The sequence below is a fragment of the Leopardus geoffroyi genome, chromosome C3 (assembly GCF_018350155.1).
Source record: "Leopardus geoffroyi isolate Oge1 chromosome C3, O.geoffroyi_Oge1_pat1.0, whole genome shotgun sequence".
Lineage (NCBI taxonomy): Eukaryota > Metazoa > Chordata > Mammalia > Carnivora > Felidae > Leopardus > Leopardus geoffroyi.
In genome coordinates, this window is record NC_059338.1 from 57498381 (window position 1) to 57524502 (window position 26122).

The window sequence follows — 26122 nt, forward strand, 5'->3', positions numbered from 1 at the left end:
CGGGTAGTATGAACATGTTAGCAATATTCTTCCAATCCATGAAGGGGCACCTGGGTGGCTCAGTCGTTAAGCGTCCGACTTCGGCTCAGGTCATGATCTCACAGTTGGTGAGTTCAAGCCCCATGTCAGGCTCTGTGCTCAGAGCCTGGAGCCTGCTTTGGATTCTGTGTCACCCTCTCTCTCTGCCCCTCCCCCATTCACACTCTGTCTCTCTCTCTCAAAAATAAACATTAAAAAAAAAAATTAAAAAAATATTCTTCCATGAACATGGAAGATCTTTCTATTCATTCATGTTTTCTTCCATTTCTGTCATCAATATCTTATAGTTTTCAGTATATAGATCTTTCACTTCCTTAGTAACTTCTGAAGTATTTTATTCTTTTTGATGCTATAGTAAATGGGATTGTTTAAATGGGTATGGAGAGAGAGAGAGAGAGCAGAGTGACTAGCTGAACTCTATGAACTGCCAAATGTGGGGCGCCAGGGTGGCTCAGTCAGTTAAGCGTCCGACTTTGGCTCAGGTCACGATCTCATGGTTTGTGAGTTCGAGCCCCGCGTTGGGCTCCGTGCTGACAGCTCTGAGGCTGGAGCCTGCTTAAGATTCTATGTCTCCCTCTCTATCTGCCCCTCCCCTACTCAATAGCTCTGTCTCTCAAAAATGAATAAACATTAAAAAAAAGTTTAAAAATGTAAAAAAAATTTGCCAAATGTGTCATTAGCATTCCTCCATCATTTCTTCCTCACTTAATATGCCAGTCCTGTATTCTCATGGTCTCATGGTATCTCTGATTATCCTAATTTACCAAAGGTCTGCACTTTCTAAAATGCCCCATTTTAGAAATTTATTCTTCCCTTCTCCTTGATCATCAAAACACTAATTCCTTCAATAACCTCTGAGCTGATAAAGTAGTAGGAAGAAATTATGAATTCAGTTACATGATTAAGGTTATTCACAATAAAATTAGCTCATTTACTGAGTTATGTCAACTCAATAAATATTTACTAGCCACTTAAATGCCAGTTCTGCTAAGTATACAGAAATACCTAAAACTCAGTCTCTTCTTTAAGGAAGTCACAGAAGAAATGAAGGATACACTTAACTTACCCAAAGATGCTATTAATTTTAATGGAAATGCCTGTTCACAGATCATACTTCAGTGGTTTTCATAACATGCTTACAATATCTCAGAGGCTGCCACGGGCAATGAAGGACAGATTTCATCTTATGCTGCCAGCAGTTCTGAATTACATAACGATCCTGGAATAAACAAGCTGATGCCCCCATGCCCTCGCAAATGCTAACTTCTCAGTGTATAATGCCCCACCCTTGTGCAATTCTTTTCATTCTTCAAAAGTCAGCTCTAATGTCAACACTTTGCAAAGGACTCTTTGTCATCACCTTTTCCTAATTGATCTCCAGTTTTGAGCTATATCTGTACCTTGTGTATCACACTGTGTTCCCTTTCTTTAAAGCCCGTCTCCTTTTTTTTAGACTATGAGCTCCTTCATGCATAGATTAGAAATTATTCACCTCCCAGCAGACCTGTAAGTAAGGCACTCAGCAGGAAATATTGAATGAAATTATTGAAAACCTATTATTTCTCTGCTTTCTTTCATAGATGCTAGTGAAATAGATCTTTTTTAGGAGCTCAGGTTTATCACCACATTTTATTTATGCTTTCATTACTTGATAGACATTTGAGTTGTTTCCACTTTTTGGGTGCTATATCCCATTACATTTGTAAAAAACATTTACAAATATTTGGGAGGACCAGCGGGAAAAATATTAAATTAGGAGTTCTGAAACCTAGATGTTACCTAGATGTGGCTTTGGTAGTAATTCCATACTTATTAAAGGAGATTTAAAAACAAATGTTTATTTATTTTTGAGAGAGAAAGAGAGAGGACAGAGTGTGAGCAGGGGAGGGGCAGAGAGAGAGGGAGACACAGAATCCAAAGCAGGCTCCAGGTTCGGAGCTGTCAGCACAGAGCCCTATGCAGGGCTCCAGCTCACAAACTGTGAGATCATGACCTGAGCTGAAGCTGGGTGCTTAACCGATTGAGCCACCCAGGGGCCCCTTCATTAAAGGAGATTTAACTAAAATTCCTTCCACCTTAAACAGTCAATAATTTTATATTTTATCTTTTTCAAGTGTTTGGCCTAAGATCGAAGTCCTGCAGCAGGAGAAACATTAAATCTGGAACTATGAGTTACACATTGCAGCTAAGAAACACAGTAAATATTGTAATCCATTTTAACCTTAAAATCTTTTTTATTTTTTACTTAGTTTACAATTTGGAGAATACTTTAAAACTCAATTCTACATGCCCCACTTTGAAGAAAAGATGCTCTCCATTATACCAGGTGATAAACATTCTGATAATAAACAGAGGTGCCTGGGTAGCAAAGTTCATGAAGCCTCCGATTCTTGATTTCTGCTCAGGTCACCATCTCTCCGGTTTGAGAGATCAAGCACCATGACTGGCTCTGCACGGAGACTGCTTGGAATTTTCTCTCTCCCTCTTTCTCCGCCTCTCCTCTTCTCACGCACACACACTCTCTCTCTCAGAATAGACAAACATTAGGGGCACCTGGGTGGCTCAGTTGGCTGAACACCTGACTTCCGCTCAGGTCATGATCTTCTGGTCTGTGAGTTCAAGAGCCACATGAGGCTTGCCGTTGTCAGTGGGGGTTTCAGGTCCTCTGTCCCCCTCTCTCTGCCCCTCCTCTGCTTGTGCTCTCTCTATCAAAAATAAATAAACATCAAGCAAATAAATATACATCACACATTCTAATAATAAAAAAGAATCTTAAAATTATGGAGTGTACTGAGGAAGTACTTTCATTTCTCCCTGTTTGTTTCTGGCAGGGAATGGCCAGTTTCTAAAATCTTGTCATTTGTCACTGCAATCAAAAGTTCACTTTGCCTCCCTTATAAAGTCGATCTTTAAGGAGGATTTGAGAATATCCTAGTTGACCATTCTCACATTCTTGAAACCTGGAGCAAGCATCCTTTGACCACTCTTTTGGGTGCAAAAGGATGTGTTTTTCATTCGCGGTGCGGTTGCTGAAGCTTCCAGTAAAAGAATCTGGTAGCTAATTAGCAATCCGCTTACCTAGTAGTGAAAACTGAAATGACTTGGATAACGCGAAGAAAATAACACACAGACATGTAGCTCCAGAAATCGCTCTAAAAATATCCGTATTTGGCGAGAGACAACTCCACGCGGGAAAAGTCACAGCCAAGAAAGCGATCCTTCGCCAACTCTGACTCGCGCCTTGGAAACCTGCGCGTGGAGCGTGCAGAGCTCGGTTGTCTCCTTGGAAACCGCAGCCCAACAGGTCTCAGGCAGGCCCCGGGGAAGCGCGCCTGGAGGAGCAGGTGTTCTCAGGCTGCCGTCTGCGCCTGCGCCGGTCCACCGCGCCCTCGTAGTAAGAGAGGCCCGGATGGAGGACGCGGAGACGCGCCGTTGCTATGGCACCTGGGTCCTGGCCGCCGTGGGAGCAGGTGCCGGGGTCTCCCTCGCCTCACTGTCTGTCAGAGCTTAGAAAGAGGAGGAGAGGAGAACTCCCCCGGCCATCTCTGTGACCCCAGCCGCTGCATCTCACACAGGCAGGAGGGGAACCAGAGGGAGAGAAGGGAAGGATGATGCGGAGATTTTTATGGTGGGAGATATTTATAGAGGGGACGGGGGTCAAACGTCTGGGACGTCTGGGAGGAAAAGTGTTTAGAAGAAGGGAGCGAAGAGCCTTCCTGTGGGCTTCTGATGCGGGCGAGTCCCGGGTCCGGCGAGCCCGAGGGGGAAGTCTGGCAGCACCTTGCTTGCTTGGCTTTGTATGAGGGAACCCCCCCCCCCCCCCATTTTTGTCATTTTCTTACCCCTCTCAAAGTTCTCCTCCCCAGGAGAAAAAAAGTCATTCCTGAAATGGTAGTTTCCATGAAGAGGCTCGGGTATTCATTTAGTCGATGGTACCTGGGGACCCTGGATACAAATTAAACTTATCACCTAATGTTTGTAAAATACTATTTAATTGTCATACTTGGTGACAGAGCATGAATTTAAGAATTTTAAAATTCAGTTGAGAAGGAGGCAGCAGGGAGAATGGGCCAGGTGGTCTCATGGTGTTCTTAGGGGTTAGCTTTTGCTTAAGTACTTATTTTGTATTAAAACGGGTTGTCTTTGACGTTCTTTCGATGCTCTTCGATTTTAAACAAGCATGTGTTTAACAGGCTATGAGATAAGGCTGGGGTCAATGAATTAAACTATTTTCGAAGGTCTGAATCCCGAAAGAAAGTTGTCAAAAGCGTATACATATAGACTTAGCTTAGACTCACATTAAAGGATCTGCAGTCACATACTCACAGGGGATTTAGCAGACACCCAGGAGGAAGGAATTAATTTCTGTCTCTTATTACAGTTAACCTATTAAGAGGGTGGTTTTTACTCAAGCCACACAGAGATTTTTACTGCTGATAAACACTGAAATTTAAATGTGTGAAACTCACAAGGAGTAAGTGTGAGGGATTCAGTTTGTGTAAAATGTGTTTTTGTTCCAGTATGTTGACTGTGTAGCATATGGCCAGTGCCCTGGGGATGATGATTAAAACAACTGAAGGGGATTGGATATCCTGTGACGCATTTGAAAAAGGCTTAAGGGACTTGGTAACAAGAATTTATGATTTACATTCTTTGTTTACTTGGCAACCAGCCATGAGGTTTTTGAAGAGACAGGAAAAGAACGGCGGTACAAATTTAATGCACCTTCATTTTCTTCTTAGAGTCACTTCAAACTGTGGCCTTTTCTCTTTTCAATTCTTGCATAATAGTACGATTTAATAACACCTAGTATGTTTGATTTTTTCATTTTATTTTTATCGATTATGCTGATCCTATCTGTTAGTTTTAAATTTGAGCTTTCACATGGGTGAAATTCGTTGTAAATAATAAAGCACAGCTACCAAAGTCCTCAGGCAACTATTTGTTTACAAATTCAGAGCTATGTTTATTACAAAATTAAAGGAGAGCACTGGAGAGTTCCATAGAAATTTTAGTCTAACAATTAGTTATGTAACCTAAACATCTTAATAAATAAATTCCAAGATCCCTGGTCTGAAAAGAAAGCAGATTATCCTAAGGCACTTGTGACTGTGAAAGACAGTATTGTTTCTATAAGTATTTTGGATCACAGTGAGTTTTAGTGTGTTCTAATCATCCATGGCACACTTACTTTCAATTAGTAGATAGTTAGGCATAACAGTTGAGGTGAGTTAGCCTGTGTTGCGGCCAGCCAGTGGTAGATAAACTCACTCCAAAGCATTGGTTTGGTTTCCCTAGGTTACCTCAAAATATTATTGCTCTCAACCTTTGCTTTACAAATTACTGAAACGTTACTTCGAGTTCTTTAAGTAAGTCCGTTCTGTATTCTTAGTTTAAAAGAAATACGTATCTAGAAGGAATTGTAATCCAACTAATACATTGGAAATAGTTGTAATTACCCAGTTGAATAATTAGATTGAATGATTTGCATTCATGTACCTAAAACTAACTTTGTCTTGAGAAGGGGAAGGGTACCAATCAATACCAAACACTATGCTAAGGCAGGCGGACATTGAACTGAAACAGACCAGAAGTTTTTAAGTCTTGGATTTAAAAGGCCCCGATCACTTGTTTTCGATTAAGTTTATCATGATACTGTGTATTTCCTTTTAAATTCTCGTGCTTTTCATGAGTTGGCAGTTATTTGCTAATTTGCAGCTTGTAAAAAGTTTAAAATAAATCTTAGGGGTCCCCCAGCTCAACAGTTTTTGCTAAAGCTCCTTGTCATTGACAGGGAATGAAGCACTTCTAATAGGCTGCTCACTTCACTTCAGGACAAGTTTGCAATGTAAATTCTGTTTTAAATTGCCGAAATATATCCCTGTTTCCAGCCCTTGACACTAGTTTCACTGTTTGAAGTTAGGCAAGTCCAGTCTTCCTCCAGCCAGCAGCCATTTGGATAATATAAAGCGCGTGTCATGACTTTTGTGTTTTCTTTTCTTTAGGATAATATTCCTAAGGCATTCCTCAGGGTCTGGTTTTCAGGCATTACTCTCATAGCCTCCCTTCTTCCCTTCCTTCTCTTTAATGCCTCTTCCTCCTGGTTTGCTAGCCTCTGAATGTGTTCCAGCTTGTCTTTTGTCCTTTACAGTACAGCCCAGGAAACTGGATAGGGTGCTTCACGCTTCTGTGTGTCTCACCCATAGTCTCGGGCTTGCAGTTGATGTATATGTTGGGTGTCCCCATCATCCTTTTAACTCACTGGAACCTACTGTTCAGTAAAACCTATTAAAATGTTTTTCACACACAGTATTGAAAAGCCTCACCTCTTCATTAGCTAGTGCTTGTGCAACTAGTGGGAAGGTGTTCTCCCACATGCTCTTTTGGGCAAACATTGGAAGGAAAATCATGTATATCTCAACTCCCTTTAGTAAAATTGGCACCAGGTTAGGTGATCGAGTCAAAGGTTCACATATAGTAAAGTGAAGCCAGTGGCCGAAACGAAGCTTGTGGGTAGTTTATTAATTCAGACAAAATCTCTCTCATTTTAGATCCTAAAGAAATATGTTCTTGACATCGGTACTTTCTGCCTCCAGAAAGGGTTTTAGGCAACTTAGTCTTTCTACAGGCACAAGAGATGGCTCATAGGTATAGAAACAGGTATACAAACAGGGTCCCAGGTGTTTGGGACCCTGAAGATGAGATTTCTATAATTCTTTTGAAACTGGACCTAAAATTCTAGTACATTTAGAGAGCACTGCTCTTTCTGTTTTTGTTTAACAGTGGAAAATGTGCAGATGATTGTTATATATTTCTACATTTATGACAATTAGATCTACATGAACAGTTTTCCCTCAACCTGTTTTTTGAACAGATAATCGGACATCAGACTGACCCCTTCTCCCTCCTTCCAGATTCTTCTTCAGGAACACATTATGTTCAGGTCCCTGGACAATTTCATGCACTTCCATGTTTGTTTGCTCTTTCTCGTGCTGTTCTCTTTGTCTGAATTAACTAATAACCTCTTGTACTCAGTATTTAAAGTCCATCTCAGCTTTCCTTGGTATTTCCAATTTTAGACTGAGTTCATTGCTTTTTTATTCCGCCTTCCATAATTCTTTACTTTTTTATTTTTGTTTTTATCTACATTTAAAATTTCTGGGTTTTGTTTGTGTTTGTGTTCTGTACCATACCGGAAACACCTCAGGGGCATAGGTCTGTTTTATAATCTTTATGGGAATGTATATAGGAATATTGTAGGTGTTCAACAAAGTTTCATCAAAACTGTACATATATACACATATATATGGTATGTTCACATGCATATACAGACACATAGGTGAAGATTTATTTGCTGCTTTTGTTTGAAAAATTATTGATAAAACTATATAGCAGGGCTAGGAACTGACCTCAATTAGTAGATAACTTTAGCTTTGTTCTCTTAAAAATGAATGAATTTATACACCATTTTCATAAACATTAACTTTCACCTGACCTATTTATTTATCACTGTTACGGGATAGTATTAGACATCACATTTGTTTTTGCTTTTTTTTTAAATGAAAAATATATTTCATAGAGTTTAAAACAGTTTGACTTCTGTGGAAATTAACATTTACTGTAGTTGAAAATCAAATGTTACTTAATTGAAAGCTCTCAGATCACAAATTATAACCATGCCCTATAAAGTAGTAGAAGGATTAAAAAATTGAGGATAGGAAGTGATATTCAGGTTTCCTCCACATTTGAAAGTTTGCTTTACGCTTCTCTTTGACAAAAGACCTACATTTGTACCTGTTTTTGTTCACTGAATGAAATCTGAAGAGGATTTTTGCTTTTATGAAGCTGTAATTGCTTCTTTGCTTTATGCCATGTTGGCTTTCCTTGGAATACTCTGCTTTCAGAGAGCTGAGGAAACCTGTATTTGTTTTCATTTGAACATTAGACAACGTTAATGAGTATGACTTAAAAGCTGAGTCATCTGCTCTGACCTGGGCAAGGAGTTTTAACGATTGGCAGGGGATGTGGAAAATCCTTCTCTAAGCCTCAGATAGTCTTCTTATCCCCCCTTTTTTAGGCTCCTTGTAAATGAGGGTTTCAGGAATTGGGTGGAGGGGGGTGGTTTTTAGAGTGGTACATCTAGAAAATGTCTGGCCATTGAAGGCCTCTCTTTCAGGGTATACAGATATATGTTTATTCTGAACGTTCCATGCTTTGTGTTTCTATGTGTTGGTTAGTCTATTACATTAATCTCCATACTCCACTCTACCCCTAAAGTGGACATAACATATACCTTATCTTTTTAAATCTTACAGCATTATTCTATAACAAACAGAAAATGGATGAAAATAAAGATATGGACTCAAAAGAAAGTGGAGAATATGAAGATGACTTTGAAAAGGACCTGGAATGGTTAATTAATGAAAAAGAAAAAGGTGGTGCCAGCATAATAGAGGTATATATAAATTGCCAAAAGCATTCATAATAATTACATTAACCAAGTGCTTTGTAATTCTTCAAGAGTTTTGCATATACTCTGTCATCTAAACCTCCCCAAATTCCTTTGATATATATAGAACAAGTATCATTATTTCTACCTTAGAGATGAGAAAATTGAGACATTAAGAGTTTATATGTTGTATCCTAAGGTGAGAGATGAGAGAACAGGGATTAAGTTAGCACTTGATGAAGTTTAAATTATAATTAAAAATAGGAGTGCCTGGGTGGCTCAGTCCATTGAGCTTCTGACTTCGGCTCAGGTCATGGTCTTACAGTTTGTGAGTTTGAGCCCCGCATCCGGCTCTGTGCTGACACCTCAGAGCCTAGAGCCTGCTAAAGATTTTGTGTCACTCTCTCTCTGCCCCTCCCTCACTCATGCCCTGTCTCTCTCTCTCAAAAATAAGTAAACATTTAAAAAACTTAAATTATAATTAAAAATTATAATTTATATAATATAAATAAATATGATTTATTGCATCAAAAATAAAAACAAGTACAATTAATTTCTACTTTATATAAACTTGGATAAAATCATGGGGTTATACTTTTAATATAAATGAAAATAAAGCAAATCCTCAAAAAACATGGTCTTTTGGCTAACATTTGAAACCTTAAGACTGAATTAGCCCTTCAGGGGAATGTATATAGAGGAAAAGCGTAGAGAGTCAAAACTGAACCATAGGAATACCTTTAGGAAAAACTGGACCCATTAAACATGATCATACAGGCAGAAGGGAAATCCAGGAAAATGAACCCGTTCCTGGATCATGGAGATATATATATATATATATAATATATATATATATATATATATATATATATATATATATATATATGGTGTGTATGTATATATATATATATATATATATATATATGGTGTGTATGTGTATCTATATGTAATTTGTGTGTGGGTACATGTTTATATATACTCACATATGTATATATTCATATGTATATACGTATGAAATTAACGTCAATAAATAGGTAATGAAGAAAAGATGTAAGACTGCTATAAGAATAGGTGACTTTAGAGGGACAACGACCTAAGTAATTGTGACAGAAGTCAGATTTAAGGTTAAGGGAAAGAATATGAGAAAAAGAAGATGGGCAGTTTTACATCACAGACTTCTCTTAGTTGCATTTTGCTTTCTTATGCAATGGAGAGGACACATGGGATAATATTTGAAAAAGGCAACAGAGTGAAAAGTAAAGGTTTTTCTGAGATGGCCTTTAAGTGGGAGTTCGATGCATCTTTAACAGAAAAATAGTAAGATTGAGTAGAGGCAGAGATACCCCAGAGTGGTCAGTTTGAACCAAAGTCTCATGACTGGAGGGGTGTGAGATCCAAAGCACAGAGTGCTAGAATTAGAGTAGTGATGATGATGCTTCATTGTTTCATTTCTTACTTCATTCAGAAAATATTAATAATCACCTACCATGTATCCGAGGGTATTGTGGGTGCTGGGGAAATGGCAGCTTCAAAACAAAGGGCTCTCATCCATCTTACTCATTTTTGTGGGTGATTATAATCACTTCCTCCTCTGAGGCTGGCAGGAAGAATGGATGACAGAGATAGAGACTGGGATGAGGGCTGGGGGGTGTGAAAAGTGGCAGTTTTATTGCACTGAATTTTTTGGTTACTTTGGCTTCTTTTGCAGTGGGTTTTAAAAAATGAAAACCAAAGAATAATTAGGAAACAGATACTGTCAGAATGAACTAGAAAATCAACTACGGCTTACAAAAACCAATTACAATGCAGAAATCTTAGTTTACTTGTTTGTTAGACATTTTAATGGGCCAGGTTTATTTGCTTATCAGACATCTGGCAACGCTGTGCAGGTTAGGAAGAGATGGCTATCAGAAAAGATGACCTTTAAGCATGTAAAAGTGGAAGGGGATTTTACGAGGTTGAAGAGAGCAGCAAGTAGTAATTCCCATAGAATTGTTTCAGGAGGGAGAGAATTGTCTGAGAAAAAGGACAAAAATATCGTAGGGGAAAAGTGTTTCTGTTTGGTTGGTGAAAATGCATGTATGTGGAAAAGATGTTAGATAAGAAGCCTTTAATTAGAAACAGGTGTAGAGCAGGGTTTTGTGATGTGATAATATTGATCTATGGTTCATGTGGAATTACGCTTTTTTAATATAAAACTGAATTTATGATGGTGTTTAGCATAGACTGTTGGAGCCTCAGAGGATAGTTGAGGAAGGAAAATGTCATCCGTAGATAAAAATTGACTGGAATTTGGGTATAGATTCTGCAGAAAATGGCAGCAATGATAATCTGAAAAGATTGTAAGAAGCTCAGAGTGATTAGCACTTGACTAAAGGCTGATATTGTAATGGTCCTGGGGAGAAAGATAGTTTTTTGAAGAATAGAAATATTATAAGGAGAAAACACTTAACAAAATTTTCTTCTGAAAATTTAAAGTGAGGATGATTTTATAGAGGAACCATAGTAACATAATAATGTACTGTTTGTAGTTACCCTTTCATTAATTAGTATAAAATTTTTGAAAATATTAACATAGCCCCTAGCAACATCAAATTCAGATTTAGCATTAAATTTTTCCTAACGTGCTATTGCCACATGTATTTCCCTTGGGATGCTCATAAATATGAGTTCAAATATTATGAGCACAGTGTGAATAAGAAGCATGTAAATTTTCCCATTCATAAAATATATTGCATGATTATGAAACTTCATTTTGGATTATCTACATATAAATGGACAAAGAGTCTCAATTTTTACTGAAAAAGAGAACCTTATGTATATTTTTTTAGATGGCTTGTGGGAATGAAGAGAATATTAACCAAGAATTAAAAGACAATGAAACAGAAACAGAACACACTAAACAGAGTTCTGATCCTGACAGATCTTTGAAGGATGAAGTTTCACCAAGAAGAAATGACTTCATTTCTGTACCGAGCATTCAACCTTTGGATCCCATATCAGATTCAGATAGTGAAAACTCTTTCCAGGAATCCAAAGTAGAAAGCCAGAGAGCCCTGGAGGAGGAAGAGGATGAGGAAGTAAGGAGATATATTATGGAAAAAATTATACAAGCCAACAAGATTCTACAGAATCAAGAACCTGTGAATGATAAAAGGGAACGGAAGCTTAAGTTCAAAGACAAATTAGTTGATCTGGAAGTTCCTCCACTGGAAGACACTGATACTTACAAAAATTATCTTGAAAATGAAAGTAGTATGTCTGGAAAACTCTCACAGTTACGTATTTCCAAGGAATTTGGACAAGAAAATGTGCTCGTGTCACTAACTGATGGAAATTGTGAAGAGAGCAAGGATAGGAAAATTCTAGTCGAGAGAGATGGAAAGTTTGAACTTCTGAATTTACAAGACATTGAGAGTCAGGGGGTTTTGCCCCCCATTAATACTAATAGTACAGAAAACGAGCCTCACCAGTTGTCATCCAGATCTTCCAACTCAAATGTCAATGGTGTCAAGAAAGAAGAGCCGATAGCAAAGATTCATGCTGTTGCTCATTCATCAACAGAAGAGCCACTGGCTTATATCCCTCAGCCACCAGCCAACCCCAAGACTCGTCCAAGTTCTGCTGCCAACTCAGATCGAAGTAAGGGGAATGGGAAACCTAATCACAGGACACAGTCTGCAAATACACCTCCAGTGACCTCAACATATTGTCTTTCCTCTCGACAGAAAGAGCTGCAAAAACGGCTAGAACAAAAGAGAGAAAAGCTAAAGAGAGAGGTGAGCACATAAGCGGGCATCATATTGAAAGCGGGATGTATTTTCATGTGTTATAAATGTAGTGGTACTTGAAATAGTTCCTCAAAGTATTGGGTAGATTTGCTTGCTTGTTTTGTTTTTCTATTGTTAGATTAAGTGGTTAAATATTAAGAATGCAGATTATGGGGTAAACACCATGATTATCTTGGTCCTTTCTTGGAGGGATCACAGGGCCTAGTAATGAATGACTTGTGTTAGAGACAGAGGTCTCAGTGATGACATCATCTGATCCTTTCATTTTAAAGATGAGGCTCAGAGAAGTGACTGCTGAAAGTAATTTTGATGTGAGCAGGTGAAAATCAGGTGTCCTGTGGAAAAATGAAGGCACAAATTTGTTGGGGTTTAGGAGGCAGCAGGTAGATTTGGATTATAATTCTCTGACTTATGTGTGTATGTGTTTTCACATATTCTTCCATGCCTATAATTCCTTGATTTCAGAGATTTTAGTTTTAGATGAATAGAGCCTAATAACCTTAATAAAAGTATTTCCAAAATGCCATATGGAATCCAAGATGATGGTGATGATGATGGTGATGGTGATGGTGGTTTTGTGCTGTCGATTAAGAAGAGGCTGTGAAGTAACCAAAGCATTTATTTGGGGTCTTAGGGATTGCAATCCAGGAGGCAGAGTGTCGACCTAAATCAAAAGTGTGCTCTGAATAGTGAGCTGGGAGTGCAGGCCTATAAAGGCAAAAAGCACAAGGTTATATAGCTTGTTTTGAAAGAATTATGATTGGTGATGGCAGAGTTTAAGCTGACTAGCTAATACACATAGGCTGTTTAGCCAACAGGTTACAATTTCCATCCAAAGTACAAGAATGTGTCTCACCAGGTTGGTCAGGGTTGCAGTTGACAAGTTGCAATTGACAAAAGTCGAAAGATTATGGTGGGCTGAGAATTGAAACAGGAGACTTGAAATAGGAGACAATGCATAGGCCCCACTTCCTCAATGTGACTGTCTTAGCAATGCTTACTTCGTTTTGAATCTTCCTTCACATTTCCCCCTTCTGATCAAGATCTTTCTGGCAGGAAAACATCAGTGACAGATTTTTGTGATCATGTAGTCCTATTTCATTATTGGAGTGGTTGGCAACCTGCAACTTGCTCTGGGCCCCTCATGTCCCTTGGAGGGTGGAATCTCATAGTGGTTGTTACTTGATGTGTTCTATAAGCATGCGAGGTGAGAGTTTTCCAGCCACATCTGAGTAACAAGGAGGTTTGAGGAAATAAGACCTAGAAGTCAATTAGATTCTCCTTTCTTTCAGTCAAAGGGTACATCTGGTGAATGGTTTTGAGTCTTTGAACAAAGATTATCTGAGTTCTGACAGGATTTGAAACATTGCCTGTGAAAAGCATTGACAGTGGGATAATAATGAGTATAGAACAAATTAAAACAGTGATAAGATAACTTGTAGCCCAGGTCCCAATTCTGATCAGGAGTCAGCTAAAAATATCTGAGACTCTGAAATCTAACCAACCAGAGGTTTTAGAGGATGGGATTCCCCTTGGAGATTTAGCAAGCTTAAAAATCTTAGCAGTTTCGAATTCCAAGCGACGGGAAGTACCCATGTACAGCAAGAAGTGTTAATGATGGCAGACTCTACCGTGGGTTCCAAGTAAATAACCTAATGCTATGCTATTATTGAGGACAACATGAGATGGAGTATCCAAAGACTTGCCCTGGCTCTAATAGCTCAGGCAGTGAACCTGGCAATTCTGCTGATGGTTCAAGAAAGATTTCCAATCATGTACTCATTCCAAGCCAGCAACTGAAGATCCTCCCAAATTGGGCCCCTTTACTGAAGTTCTTCTCTCCTGGGAGACCACAGCCTTGGGAACGCCCCCAACTGTTTGTTTTTATTCGGAGGGGTTGTCATCTGGATAATTATCTTCTTTCAGGTTTTTTTTTTTTTTAGCAGGGAGACTCCTTTTAGTTCTATGATTAGTTCCTGTATGGTTATCCTTTAGTAATTAACTTAAGGACAGAAGAAAGGGAAGTTAGATATCCCAGGTGGCATTGCTTTGCCATTCTCCAGCTGTCTAGGCAAGCAGATGCCCAAGATTGTCCCCTGTAAGTGCAGACGAAAATGTGTCCTGTAGGGGTGCAAAGCATCTCTGCTTAGAACTGGTTATGGACTCATTTATCGGTATAGAGAGCATGATAGGAGAAAACCAGGGATCTGTTTTATTTGAGCAGACGGAAGGAGGGTGGCTGTGTGTTTCACATCTTAGCTGAAAGAATCTTTTGTAAGAGGGGGGTCTTGCAGCTACGAGTGTCTGTTGGGGAACACTTGTTATTTGTTCCTTGGCATGTCTGCAAGAGCCAAATATAGGAGGCACTTTAGTGCTAAAGTGCCTGCTACAAGGATTGTTCCAAATATTTCATGGCCATGAGGCATTAGGAAGAGTCTCTTGTGAGATATACAGGCCTGGTCATGACTCTTGGGAAAGCTGTCTGTCTACCTCAGGTGCCATCTGCTTCTCACCCAGATTGTTGATTTTGAGTGGGTCTGGATATTTTTAGTTTGAGATCTCTTGTGGGTGGGGATGTCCAGTCAGGAGAGGATGCCTTTTTTTTTTTTTTTTTTTTTTTTAAATAAGAACTGTGAACCCATGGGTCAACGCCTTTAAGTTTAGCAGCCTGGGGGTTAGTTAACAAATGCTTGATATGGCCCTTCCCAGTGAGGTTGGAGGGCATCCTTGTGTGGGTGACATTTCCAGGAAGCAAATGTCCAGGTGGGAGATCATGATGTTGAAGATGTTTGTCACCCAGAAGTGTGCTTGGGAAAAGATTGCTGTATGAGCTCGGTATTTCAAGTACCTTGATAAGATCTTTGCAATAGATTAGTGGATTTCCTTTCAGTAGTAGGCCATCCTCATAGGTGTTCTGGTAATGATTTCAAAGGGAGATAATTAGTGTTTACCAAATAGAGTGGATCTGAGGTTAAATAATTTGAAGGGGAGGGCTTTAGACCAAAGCAGACTGAAAGACTCAGTAAGATTTGCCAGTTGGGGGGTCTTAATTATTCCATTTGTTTGTTCTACAGTGGCAGAGTATTGGGGATGATACGTGCAATGAAAATGTTGTAATATTGGCCAGATGTGGCAAATGGCCTATGATATTTGTTTTGTGAAATACCTCCCTCAGTCACTGTGAGGTTCTGAGGGTATGCCTCAGTTTGGACTTATTTTCTCCAATAATATTTACCGTGGAACTGAGGCCATAGTTCCATGAGTAGGAAAGGCTCTTGCACAGTGAGAAAACATACAAGCCATTACTAGAACATATTTGTGTCCTTGAGATGGTGGCAGCTAGATAAAATTCAACTGCCATATTTCAAAGGGCCCAGAGGGTAAGAGATGTCTCTGTCATCAGAAGGTAAGGTTTAGAAGGCAGGATTTAGAGAATGATAGTTTGAAATGATGACATTTGGGGGAGACAGCAAGAGGGTTTCATAAAAGGTTAATCTACTGGAGGACAGATGCTAAGTATAATGAGTATCATTCTCATTATAATGGCATTTGCAGTGGAGGTTGCTTATTTTTATGACATACATTTTATTTTTTATTTTTTTATTTTTTTAAAGTTTATTTATTTTGAGAGAGGTGGGAGAGGGAGAGGCAGAGAGAGAGGGAGAGAGAGAATCATAAGCAGGTAGGTGAAGCCTGACACGGGGCTCAGTCTCAAGAACCATGACATCATGACCTGAGCCGAAATCAAGAGTCAGATGCTTAATTGACTTAGCCGCCCAGGTGCCCCTATGACATACATTTTATTTTTTATTTATTTAAAAAAATTTTTAATGTTTATTTATTTTTGAGAGATAGAGCACAAGCAGGGGAGGGGCAGAGAGAGAGAGAGAAGGAGACACAGAATCTGAAGCAGGCTCCAGGCTCTGAACTGTCAGCACAGAACCTGACACAGGGCTCGAACCCACAAACTGCGAGACGCTTAACCAACTGAGCTACCCAGGCACCCCTGTCATACATTTTAAAATGATGTGACTGATAACATTGTATCAGGAAATAATCAGATTTCTAGGGATTTCACACAGTATTTGGAACACTGTACAGATGTTACATAAAGAAAGTTTAATATTATTTCTTATTTGACAATGCTTCCCATGTGATTTAACATATCAAATAAACCTAATATGTCCTACGGAATTTTCCAGATCAAAAAGACTTCATTTAGAAGTTGATTTGGGGGAGTTTGTAAAAAAATATCAAAATGTTTGGACACTTGACCCAATAGGATAACAGAAAATTATAAAACAATACTTCATTATCCATTTACCTAAATTATCAGGGACAAATACAGAAGATTACAGTTAGCTACAAAAGCCTTAGCTGGTCTTTTTTTTTTTTTTTTTTTTTTAACGTTTATTTATTTTCGGGACATAGAGAGACAGAGCATGAACGGGGGAGGGGCAGAGAGAGAGGGAGACACAGAATCGGAAGCAGGCTCCAGGCTCTGAGCCATCAGCCCAGAGCCTGACGCGGGGCTCGAACTCATGGACTGCGAGATCGTGACCTGAGCCGAAGTCAGCCGCTTAACCGACTGAGCCACCCAGGCGCCCCACCTTAGCTGGTCTTAACAGAGAAGAAGACTCAGCTTTCCCAAGTCATCAAAGACGTGATAAAGACAAAACATAGACTCTGTTTCCTAGGCAGGTTACATTAAAAGTAAAGAAACTTTGGGTACAATCTCTTATGAAGGGCAGGCCAACAATCTGAGAAAATTTTGTCCTTTCAACAGAGAAAACCAAAATTTTGCACTAGTGTACTTTGGATGTCAAAACTGAAGTTTAAATACATTAATTTTAACCTTGGCCAGCTTGATTACACATGAAATTCCTTTTCCAAGACTTCTTTCCTATGAACCTTCTACAATTTTCTGTGTCTATTTTAGTTTGTCTCTCTTTCTCTTTCTTAAATAATCAGCTTTATGACAAAATCACTTTCATTTCCCTCAACAAAATTCATTTCTTCCCCATACCTTCTTTTACCAAAAACACACACTCTACTTTTCCTCTCTTACTTTCCATATACAGTCATTTTCTTACATCCTTGTTGAATTTTAGTAGCTTTACTTTCAAAAATACTAAATAGAATTTTTAACCCTTAGAATCTTAATTCCTAGTGAAAACTAAGAAACCATTGTGGACTGGCACATTTATAAATATGTTTCATCATTTCATAATTTTTATGTCACTTTTTTTAAGTTTATTTATTTTGAGAGAGAGAGAGAACGAGGGAGGGACAGAAAAGAGAGAGAATCCCAAGCAGGCTCCACACTGCCAGCACGGGGTCCAACAAGGAGCTCGAACTCCCAAACCCTGAGATCATGACCTGAGCTGAAGTCAAGAGTCAGACACATAACCAACTGAGCCACCAAGGCGCCCCTCATCATTCCATAGTTTCTAGAAGTATAATCCCTCTCCTAGTCATTTAAATTTTTTTGCATAGGTTTGTTTATTAAATAGACCTAAATATTATATATTTTTGTCTTTCTGTAAAAAAAATTTAAAAGCCAAAACTAAATAAACTTAGGTTTAGCAATCAATATTTCAGTATGTTATGCTGTATATTTTGAAATGATTTAAGTGGTTAATGAACATTTGTTATCTAGTTTAATTCAGCATAAATTTTGATCTCCTTTAAATTTACTTAGATTGCTTGCTTTTAGTAATTATACTTGGATTAAAACACTAAACAGCTAATCATCATCTTAAGCTATTTCTTTTCTTGACAGATTTTGAAACAGAAATAGCATGAGCTTTTATGATTAGTAAACCCAGGTAGAAAAAGTTGTGTATCTCCATTGCCTCATCGTGATGCTGATAACCCTGAAAACATTCCTGTTTTTACTAAACCAGCAAACATAAACTTGCATTTTTTGCTTTTATTTTCTTACTAAAGTTTTTATTCAAATTCCAGTTAGTTAGCATACAGTGTAATATTAGTTTCAGGTATACAGTGTAGAGATTTAACACTTCCATAAAACATTCAGTGCTCATCACAAGTCTACTCCTCAGTCTCCACCACCTGTATCACCCAGTTCTCCACTCACCTCCCCCTCTGGTAACCAGCAGTTTGTTCTCCATTAAACTAGCATTTATTTATCAAGGATTGTCTCAGATCATGGGAACTTGAGAAAGATTTGGGTTAGTGGTTTTTGTATTTCTGGGAATTTTTTGACTACTTAATTTATGGAAGCACTTCATTGTTTTTAATCCAACTAAATGGACCTTTTTCATAAATTAACTTTGACAGTGCCATCAGAGCTAGAAAATGTCACATCACTGTCACATACATATGTAGACATATGTAACATATAGGTAGCTATAGACAGAAACCTTATGGTTTCATTTTAAAATTTATACCGTGATTCAGGCATGATTCAAGCTCTTCTCAAAAGAATAGCGGATCTGAATTGTGTTTCTGGCAGATGAACTAACTTACGTTAGGTTAACTAACTAACCTAACGTAAGTTAGTTAACCCAAGTTATCTGCTAAGTTAATCTGAGTTAACTGCTCAGATGACCAAAGTCTTTTACTAAGGATTTTTATTTGTGTGCTGTGAAGATCCTTATAGAGCTGTCCCCGGAATTCTGGCAAGAAAATTGGAATGAGGAAGTGGAGGAGGGTACACAGATGGTACAGAGGGAAGGAGGAAGATGGCCCCAGAGGCAGGTCCTTGGTGCAAGAGGGCTGTTGCATGCCCAGAGGCAAAGCAGGAGGAAGGGAACAAGACGGTGCCTGAGACAGAGGACGGGTCTTTTTAAAGTTGTCTGTTTGCTTCAGTTAGTTTGGAAATGGCATTTTGTAAAGACGAGATTTTTAAAATCCTGACTATGTTTGAAACCCCCCAGGTACCAACTGAAATAGGCATCCCATTTGGTTGTCTTTATAAGCCTTTTCCAATTGTGCACGCAAGTAAACTAGCTGTAGGACATCAAAAGTGTCCATTTTGACCGATGAAGTTTTATTTATTTATTTATTTATTTTTTAAATATTTTTTTTTTCAACGTTTATTTATTTTTGGGACAGAGAGAGACAGAGCATGAATGGGGGAGGGGCAGAGAGAGAGGGAGACACAGAATCGGAAACAGGCTCCAGGCTCTGAGCCATCAGCCCAGAGCCTGACGCGGGGCTCGAACTCACGGACCGCGAGATCGTGACCTGGCTGAAGTCGGACACTTAACCGACTGCGCCACCCAGGCGCCCCTTGACCAATGAAGTTTTAAATCATCTTGGGTAATTTGATCCAATGGGGCAAAAATTCATAGCAAGAAAGACCATATTCCTTAACATAAATACTGCAGGAGTTACAATAGGGGACTGAATATTAGAAGCTCCTTAGAAGAATTATTTCCCAGGGCGCCTGGGTGGCTCACTCGGTTGGGTAGCCGACTATGGCTCAGGTCGTGATCTCGCGGTCTGTGAGTTTGAGCCCCGCGTCGGGCTCTGTGCTGACAGCTCAGAGCCTGAAGCCTACTTCGGATTCTGTGCCTCCCTCTCTTTCTGCCCCTTCCCTGCTTGGTCTCTGTCTCTCTCTCTCTCTCAAAAATAATTAACATTAAAAAAAATTAAAAAAAAATTATTTCCCATAATTGAGTACTTACCAAGAACCTGAAACCCAAATATTCCATTCAGAATGAGTGAAGATGGAATCCTCCCCTCAAAAATGAGTGAGGACAGAAGCAAGCAACAGAGGACATCCAATTAAAGGCCTGAACCTTGACCAAGATGGGAGGTTCAGGACCAAGAGGATTTATCACTGTGACTTGAAGCCACCAAGGATATGTAGGAGTGCAGTGGACTCTTGGTACCTGACTCAAATCCACGGCAACACTGGAGACAGAGGTCAGGTACTTGAGATCCTACCAGCTATGCCCAGTAATGTTGATGAAGAAGAGGCTGTGAAGCAACCGGAGCGTTTATTTGGAGTTTTTGGGATTGCAATCCGGGAAACACAGGTCAACCAAAATTGACAGTGCTTTGAATTATGAGTGGGGAGTGCAGGCTTATAAAGACAAAACCCACAAGGTCATGTAACTTGTTTTGAAAGAATTATGATTGGTGGGGGCAGAGTTTAAACTATCTAATACACAATTGACTATATAGCTAACAGGTGTTACATTTATCTCTATTTCAGTCCAAAGTAGAAGGAGGAGTTCTGGTTGCAATTGGCAAGAGTCAGAAGTTCCCGTTGTTCTGAGAACTGAGAACTGCAGGGAGAGACCTGCATTGGTCTTACTTCCTCAAGCCCTTTCCACTCCATTCTGAGTGACTCTCTTAGCAATGCTTACTTCCTTTGGGATCTTTTTTTCATAGCTCTTGAATAAAACTGTGTTTTATTAATGAAAACTCCAGGTAGTAAAACTGGTGAATTTTCTCTAAATGACTTAAATCAGTGCCCCAGTTCTCTGTTTTACTGGATACCTGATGATATTAAGCTGAACCAGAAAATATCTGACTGTAAAGGCCAAACTTCAGCAGGATCACAGGTAAATAGAATTTTACAATTAGAAGAATCCCTAAAGAGCCTTTTACAGACAAGAAATCTATAGTCTAGAAGTTTAATTAACGTTACCAAAATCATTCAGCTTGTTTAGAGCAAAATAGGAGTCAAAATCTATTTTCTTGGTGTCTATTGAGAAATGGTATAGGAATTATGTAGGAAATTATCAAGGAAATTTCTGGTGTTTCAATAAGGAGCCCATATTAGCAGAAAAAGGTGAAAAACAAAGTTAGTAAGGATTTGTAACCTATAGAATGCTCAGGCAGGAATCTGAAAAAATGCATACTAAATAAAGTTTAGCTTGCTTGGCCACTAATATCTGAACTGTAACTCGCAGACTTAGTTTGCTTGGTTTATAGCAGTACTTAAAAGGATCTGCTAACGCCAAACTTGATGACAATACAAAATAACATTTGAGAATGAACTATAATAATGTTTGCTGTACACACAAATGTGTAAGTGCATTTGTATATTTCTATAAATGTTACATGAGAGGTTTTATAGAATTTCAGTGTCTTTTCACTACTGGACTGAGTAATCTTGAACTGGTGTGACTCAGAAATAGTTTCGTTTTTATTTTGATCCTCTTTTCTTGGTGCCGAGATGCACTTTTCTCATGTCAGGATCCTCAGAACTAAATTTCCCTTGGTTTATGCACTTGCTCAAGGCATGGTCTTTATTACTTATATGCTTGCTCAAGACTGTATGGAAATGCTAAGGCTTTTTCATATTTTTTAGTTGGTTTCAGGGGAAGGCTTTCCTTGTTTATACCCAACAAAATATTTGCTGAGTTGAGCTGCTATACTGTATCTATTCTAAGTGCATCATTTCATTGTTTTCTTTGGCAACTGCATTATCTGTACTTCGGCTGATATCTTCTGTGTAATATCTAAAAGCTCCTCCAGAAAGATAATCATCTTACCATACTGTCTGTATTGATGCAAGACATCATCAACTGAGAAAAGAGGCAGAACTGAAACAAAACAAAAGCACTTATTATTTCAGGTCTCAGAATTGCAATTTGGGGAGTAGAGATTTGGGTAGCAACCCAAATTATGTCCACTAGGGCACAAAAGTCAAGTGTTTTTAGAGGCAAAAAAAGAATGCTGCTTTACGTTATTTACAAAGAATTTTGTTTGGCGTTGACAGCAGAAAACTAATCTTGGCTACACATAATTGGTGGCTAAGGCTATTGCTGAGAAAAAGTCTGTTACTGTAGCAGGTTGCAGGTACTGGTAGAATCCTTGTTATATTGGTAGTGTGGCCCAATTCAAAAGTTTATGATTATACCCAGTGAGGACTTGCATAAGGCCCACATCCTAATGGCCCCTGACTCCATTTTAAAATTCCTTGACATAAGGGGAATCCATTTTATTTCACCTTTTACATTACCCAAGGTCCTTCTTGTAAAAAGAAACTTACAAATAAATGTAAATTTTAATCTGTGATAAATTCACCTTTTATTTTTTATTTTCAACATTTATTTATTTTTGGGACAGAGAGAGACAGAGCATGAACGGGGGAGGGGCAGAGAGAGAGGGAGACACAGAATCGGAAACAGGCTCCAGGCTCTGAGCCATCAGCCCAGAGCCCGACGCGGGGCTCGAACTCACAGACCGCGAGATCGTGACCTGGCTGAAGTCGGACGCTTAACCGACTGCGCCACCCAGGCGCCCCAAATTCACCTTTTATATAAGCATTTTTTAGAGCTTAGAAAATAGTATATAGGTATTTCAAAATAGAAATCTTCAGTCTTTATTCACATATATGCAAATATGTTTATTAAATTTTTTTTTAATGTTTGAGAGAAAGAGACACACACAGATTGCAGGGGAGGGGTGTGGAAAAGGGATGTTAGGGGCAGAGAGAGAGGGAGACACAGAATCTGAAGCAGGCTCCAGGCTCTGAGCTGTCAACACAGAGCCCAACGTGGGGCTTGAACTCATGAACGGTGAGATCATGACCTGAAGCCAAAGTCGGATGCTCAACTGACAGAGCCACCCTATGTACGTATTTTTAAAAGGCGAGTATCCTCAGGATTCTGTCACAAAATTATACATACCTTTCCAGTATATCGGTATTTTAAAAGACATTCTGTGCTGTCTATTGGATAGGATATTTTCTTTCCTTCTTACATTTTGTTCAATCAAAAGGAATTAGAAAGACTTGCTATATTGTTAAAATGTAAAGAAAGAACTCTGAATTCCACCATTTGAAGAAAATGAAAGCATAGATTATATAATTCAGTTCATTTAAGTGATAAAATTTTAGTATTGGGAGAGACTTGAGAGCTCATTAATTTCACTCCATCTTGTAGAGGAGAATTCAGAGTTAAGTGGTTTGACCAAATCGACATAGTACGATCGCAGCATCGTACTTGCTACTCAGATCTCCTAACTTTTAGCTCAGTACAATTTTCACTATGATATGTACCTGACATGCTCCGCTTTGCTCCTAGTGACTATTTTATAGCTCTACACAACTGGTTTCAGTACCCCTCCTCAAGTTTAAGAAACTTCCTTTTCTAACATTCATTGAATAATTCATATAAAAAATTCATTTTGTTCCTGTAGTTAACTGTCTAAATATTGTTCTGATAACAAAAAATGTTACTTTGTGAATATATATTAGTTGAAAAATATTTTTAAACCGTGTAATAAAAAATTTCAAACACATATGAAGGTACGGTTAATCTCTGTGTCCCCATCACCCAGATTTGAAAGTCATTGAGATTTTGGCATATTTGCTTCATCTCCTTTGTTTCTTGGCTGATGTATGTTTAAAGCAAGTCCTAGCTAGAGCATTATTGCTCACTTGTACATTTTAATATATATTTCTAAATGACGATGTTAGCCTTCTCTTTCATGACCACAATGTCATTTATCACAATTAACAAATTTAACAATAATGTAAAAATGTTTCAAACATTTATGATGCTCCTGTAGACACCATATAGTGCTTCTAGAGTGTGGTGGCCTTTTTTTTTCTTTGTGAAAGCTACAATTTGAGGGGTTTAATTCCAAAAGTAAACCAGGAAATGAAGGAGAGATTCAAGGAATTTCTGAACAGCATGCATACATATATTGTACATCTATGTAATTGTAGAATTTATCTCTCCAATTTCATTTATCTGATAAACCTTAATTTTATTCCTAAGCAAATTAGAGTCCCTATTTTTTTTTCTTTTTTTTTTTTGGAGAAGCCCAATTTTCTGATGGAAAGTTTTAGGAGCAGAGAATGCTAATTTCAGATCTCAAAATATATCTCCCTACTCTGATAACTCATATACAATTTTATTAGTTTTTCATGAATGTCTTTTGATAACTCTTTCCACCAGGAAGAACAACGAAAAATAGAAGAAGAAAAAGAAAAGAAAAGAGAGAATGACATGGTATTTAAAGCATGGTTGCAAAAGAAAAGAGAGCAGGTCATAGAAATGAGGAGAATTCAGCGAGCAAAGCAAATCGAAGACATGAATAGCAGAGTAAGTAAATCTTCTCTATGAAATGTAAGTTGATACAGATATGAAAGCTGAATTACAGGAAGAAATGAGAATATCAGAATAAGAACCTATGGAAAAAGTAGGAAAAGTGGTCCAAGAGCAACCCTTGCAAAAGATGCAACATACAGATGACTTTACGATTAAATTCTAAGAAGCCTGTGAAAATCAAATGAGTCCTATTTTATTCACACTTTTGTAGCACAGGAAATGGAAAACTACCAATATGTTTTTTCAGGATATTATAACTTTGCTATTCAAATAGGACAAAGATAGCATACACGTGCATACACACATGCACATGCACACACACACACACACACACAAACTCTACAGAATGGGTCTACTTAAGAACAGACATATGGCGTGCCTAGGTGGCTCAGTCGGTTAAGCACCAGATTCTTGATTTCAGCTCGGGTCATGATCTCACGGTTCATGGGATGGAGCCCCGTGTTCTCTCTCTGCCTCTCTCTTTGCCCTTCCCATGCTTGTGCTGTCTCTCAAAATAAATAAATAAACATATAAAAAACAATAGGGACGCCTGGGTGGCTCAATCGGTTGAGCGTCCGACTTTGGCTCAGGTCATGATCCTACAGTTCGTGAGTTCGAGCCCTGTGTCGGGCCCTGTGCTGACAGCTCATAGCCTGGAACTTGCTTCAGATTCTGTGTCTCCCTCTCTCTCTCTCTCTGCCCCATCCCCACTCATGCTCTGTCTCTCTCTATCTTAAAAATAAATAAAACATTAAAAATTAAAAAAAAACACAATAGACATATAGACAGATGGAGAAAAGACAAATACCGTTTGATTTCACACGTAATGTAGAATCTGAAAAACAAAACAAATGAGCGAACAAAAAGAGTCAGACCTACAAATACAGAGAACAAAATGGTGGTGGCCAGTGCCGGGAGGTGAGGGTAGGGGGATGGGCAAAATGGGTGAAGGGGAATGGGAAGTACAGGCTTCCTGTTACGGAATGAATAAGTCATGGCAAGAAAAGGGTCGGCATGAGGAATCCAATACAGGATATTGTAATAGTGTTGTGTGGTAACAGATGGTGGCTACGCTTGTGGTGAGCCTAGAGAGGGTGAGTCACTATGTTATCCACCCAAAAGTAATGTGACATTATCGTGTGTCACCTAGACTCAAAAAAAAATTTTTTTAAAAGAATAGATACATCTAAATCTTACATGAAAGCTAACAAATTAAAGACACCAAATTATTTAGTTTTTAAAAATTTGAAACATTACAGGAAACCAAAGACAAAGCAAAAAACCGTCCCTACCCCTACCAATTTTTTTTAAAAAGCATAGAAATAAAAAATTGAAAATTCAGTCCTGTGCCCTCCCCTGACTCATCTCCTAGTGATACGCACTTTTAGAGTGTGTGCAAGTCTTCCAAGTCTTATTTATATTTACAGTCTCACAAATCAAAATTTTGTGATACACTTTGCTTTTTTTTCCATTTAACTCTTCAGAGACTATTTCTAGGTCATTACATTTAGATATTTCTTTTCAAGTAGCTGCATAGTATTCTGTTCAGAGATAATTTATTAAATCCTCAATTGTGGGTATTCAGCTTGGCTCCGGTATTGTTCTATTCACTAACAATGCTGTAGTGAACATGTTCGTTCTGTAGGAGAGTTTCTGAAGAGTGGAATCTATGACTCACTGGGTGTCCAGAGTGAAATTTTTAGTTAAATGTGCAAAAATTAACCTCCCGAAAGGTTGTATCAATTGATAGTCCCTCCAACAGTGTGTAAGAGCGAATATTTACCACATCCTGACTAACA

The 26122-nt window shown here is 38.6% G+C and overlaps 1 protein-coding gene across 6 annotated transcripts in view; it reads left to right on the forward strand.

Moving 5' to 3' along the window:
* The first annotated feature begins 2998 nt into the window (after positions 1-2998).
* The window catches only part of CCDC181 (coiled-coil domain containing 181), a 29417-nt gene continuing 6293 nt past the window's right edge, over positions 2999-26122 (forward strand). Inside the window, exons 1-5 of one of the 6 annotated variants that reach the window (XM_045453010.1) lie at positions 3653-3667; positions 4421-4513; positions 8355-8494; positions 11320-12267; positions 24171-24317. In XM_045453010.1, the coding sequence (XP_045308966.1) occupies positions 8378-8494; positions 11320-12267; positions 24171-24317 (1212 nt within the window). In that variant the 5' untranslated portion in view covers positions 3653-3667; positions 4421-4513; positions 8355-8377. Of the gene's footprint in view, positions 3668-4420; positions 4514-8354; positions 8495-11319; positions 12268-24170; positions 24318-26122 lie in introns of all 6 variants that reach the window. The other 5 variants (XM_045453011.1, XM_045453007.1, XM_045453006.1 and 2 more) reach the window with 5 other exon arrangements.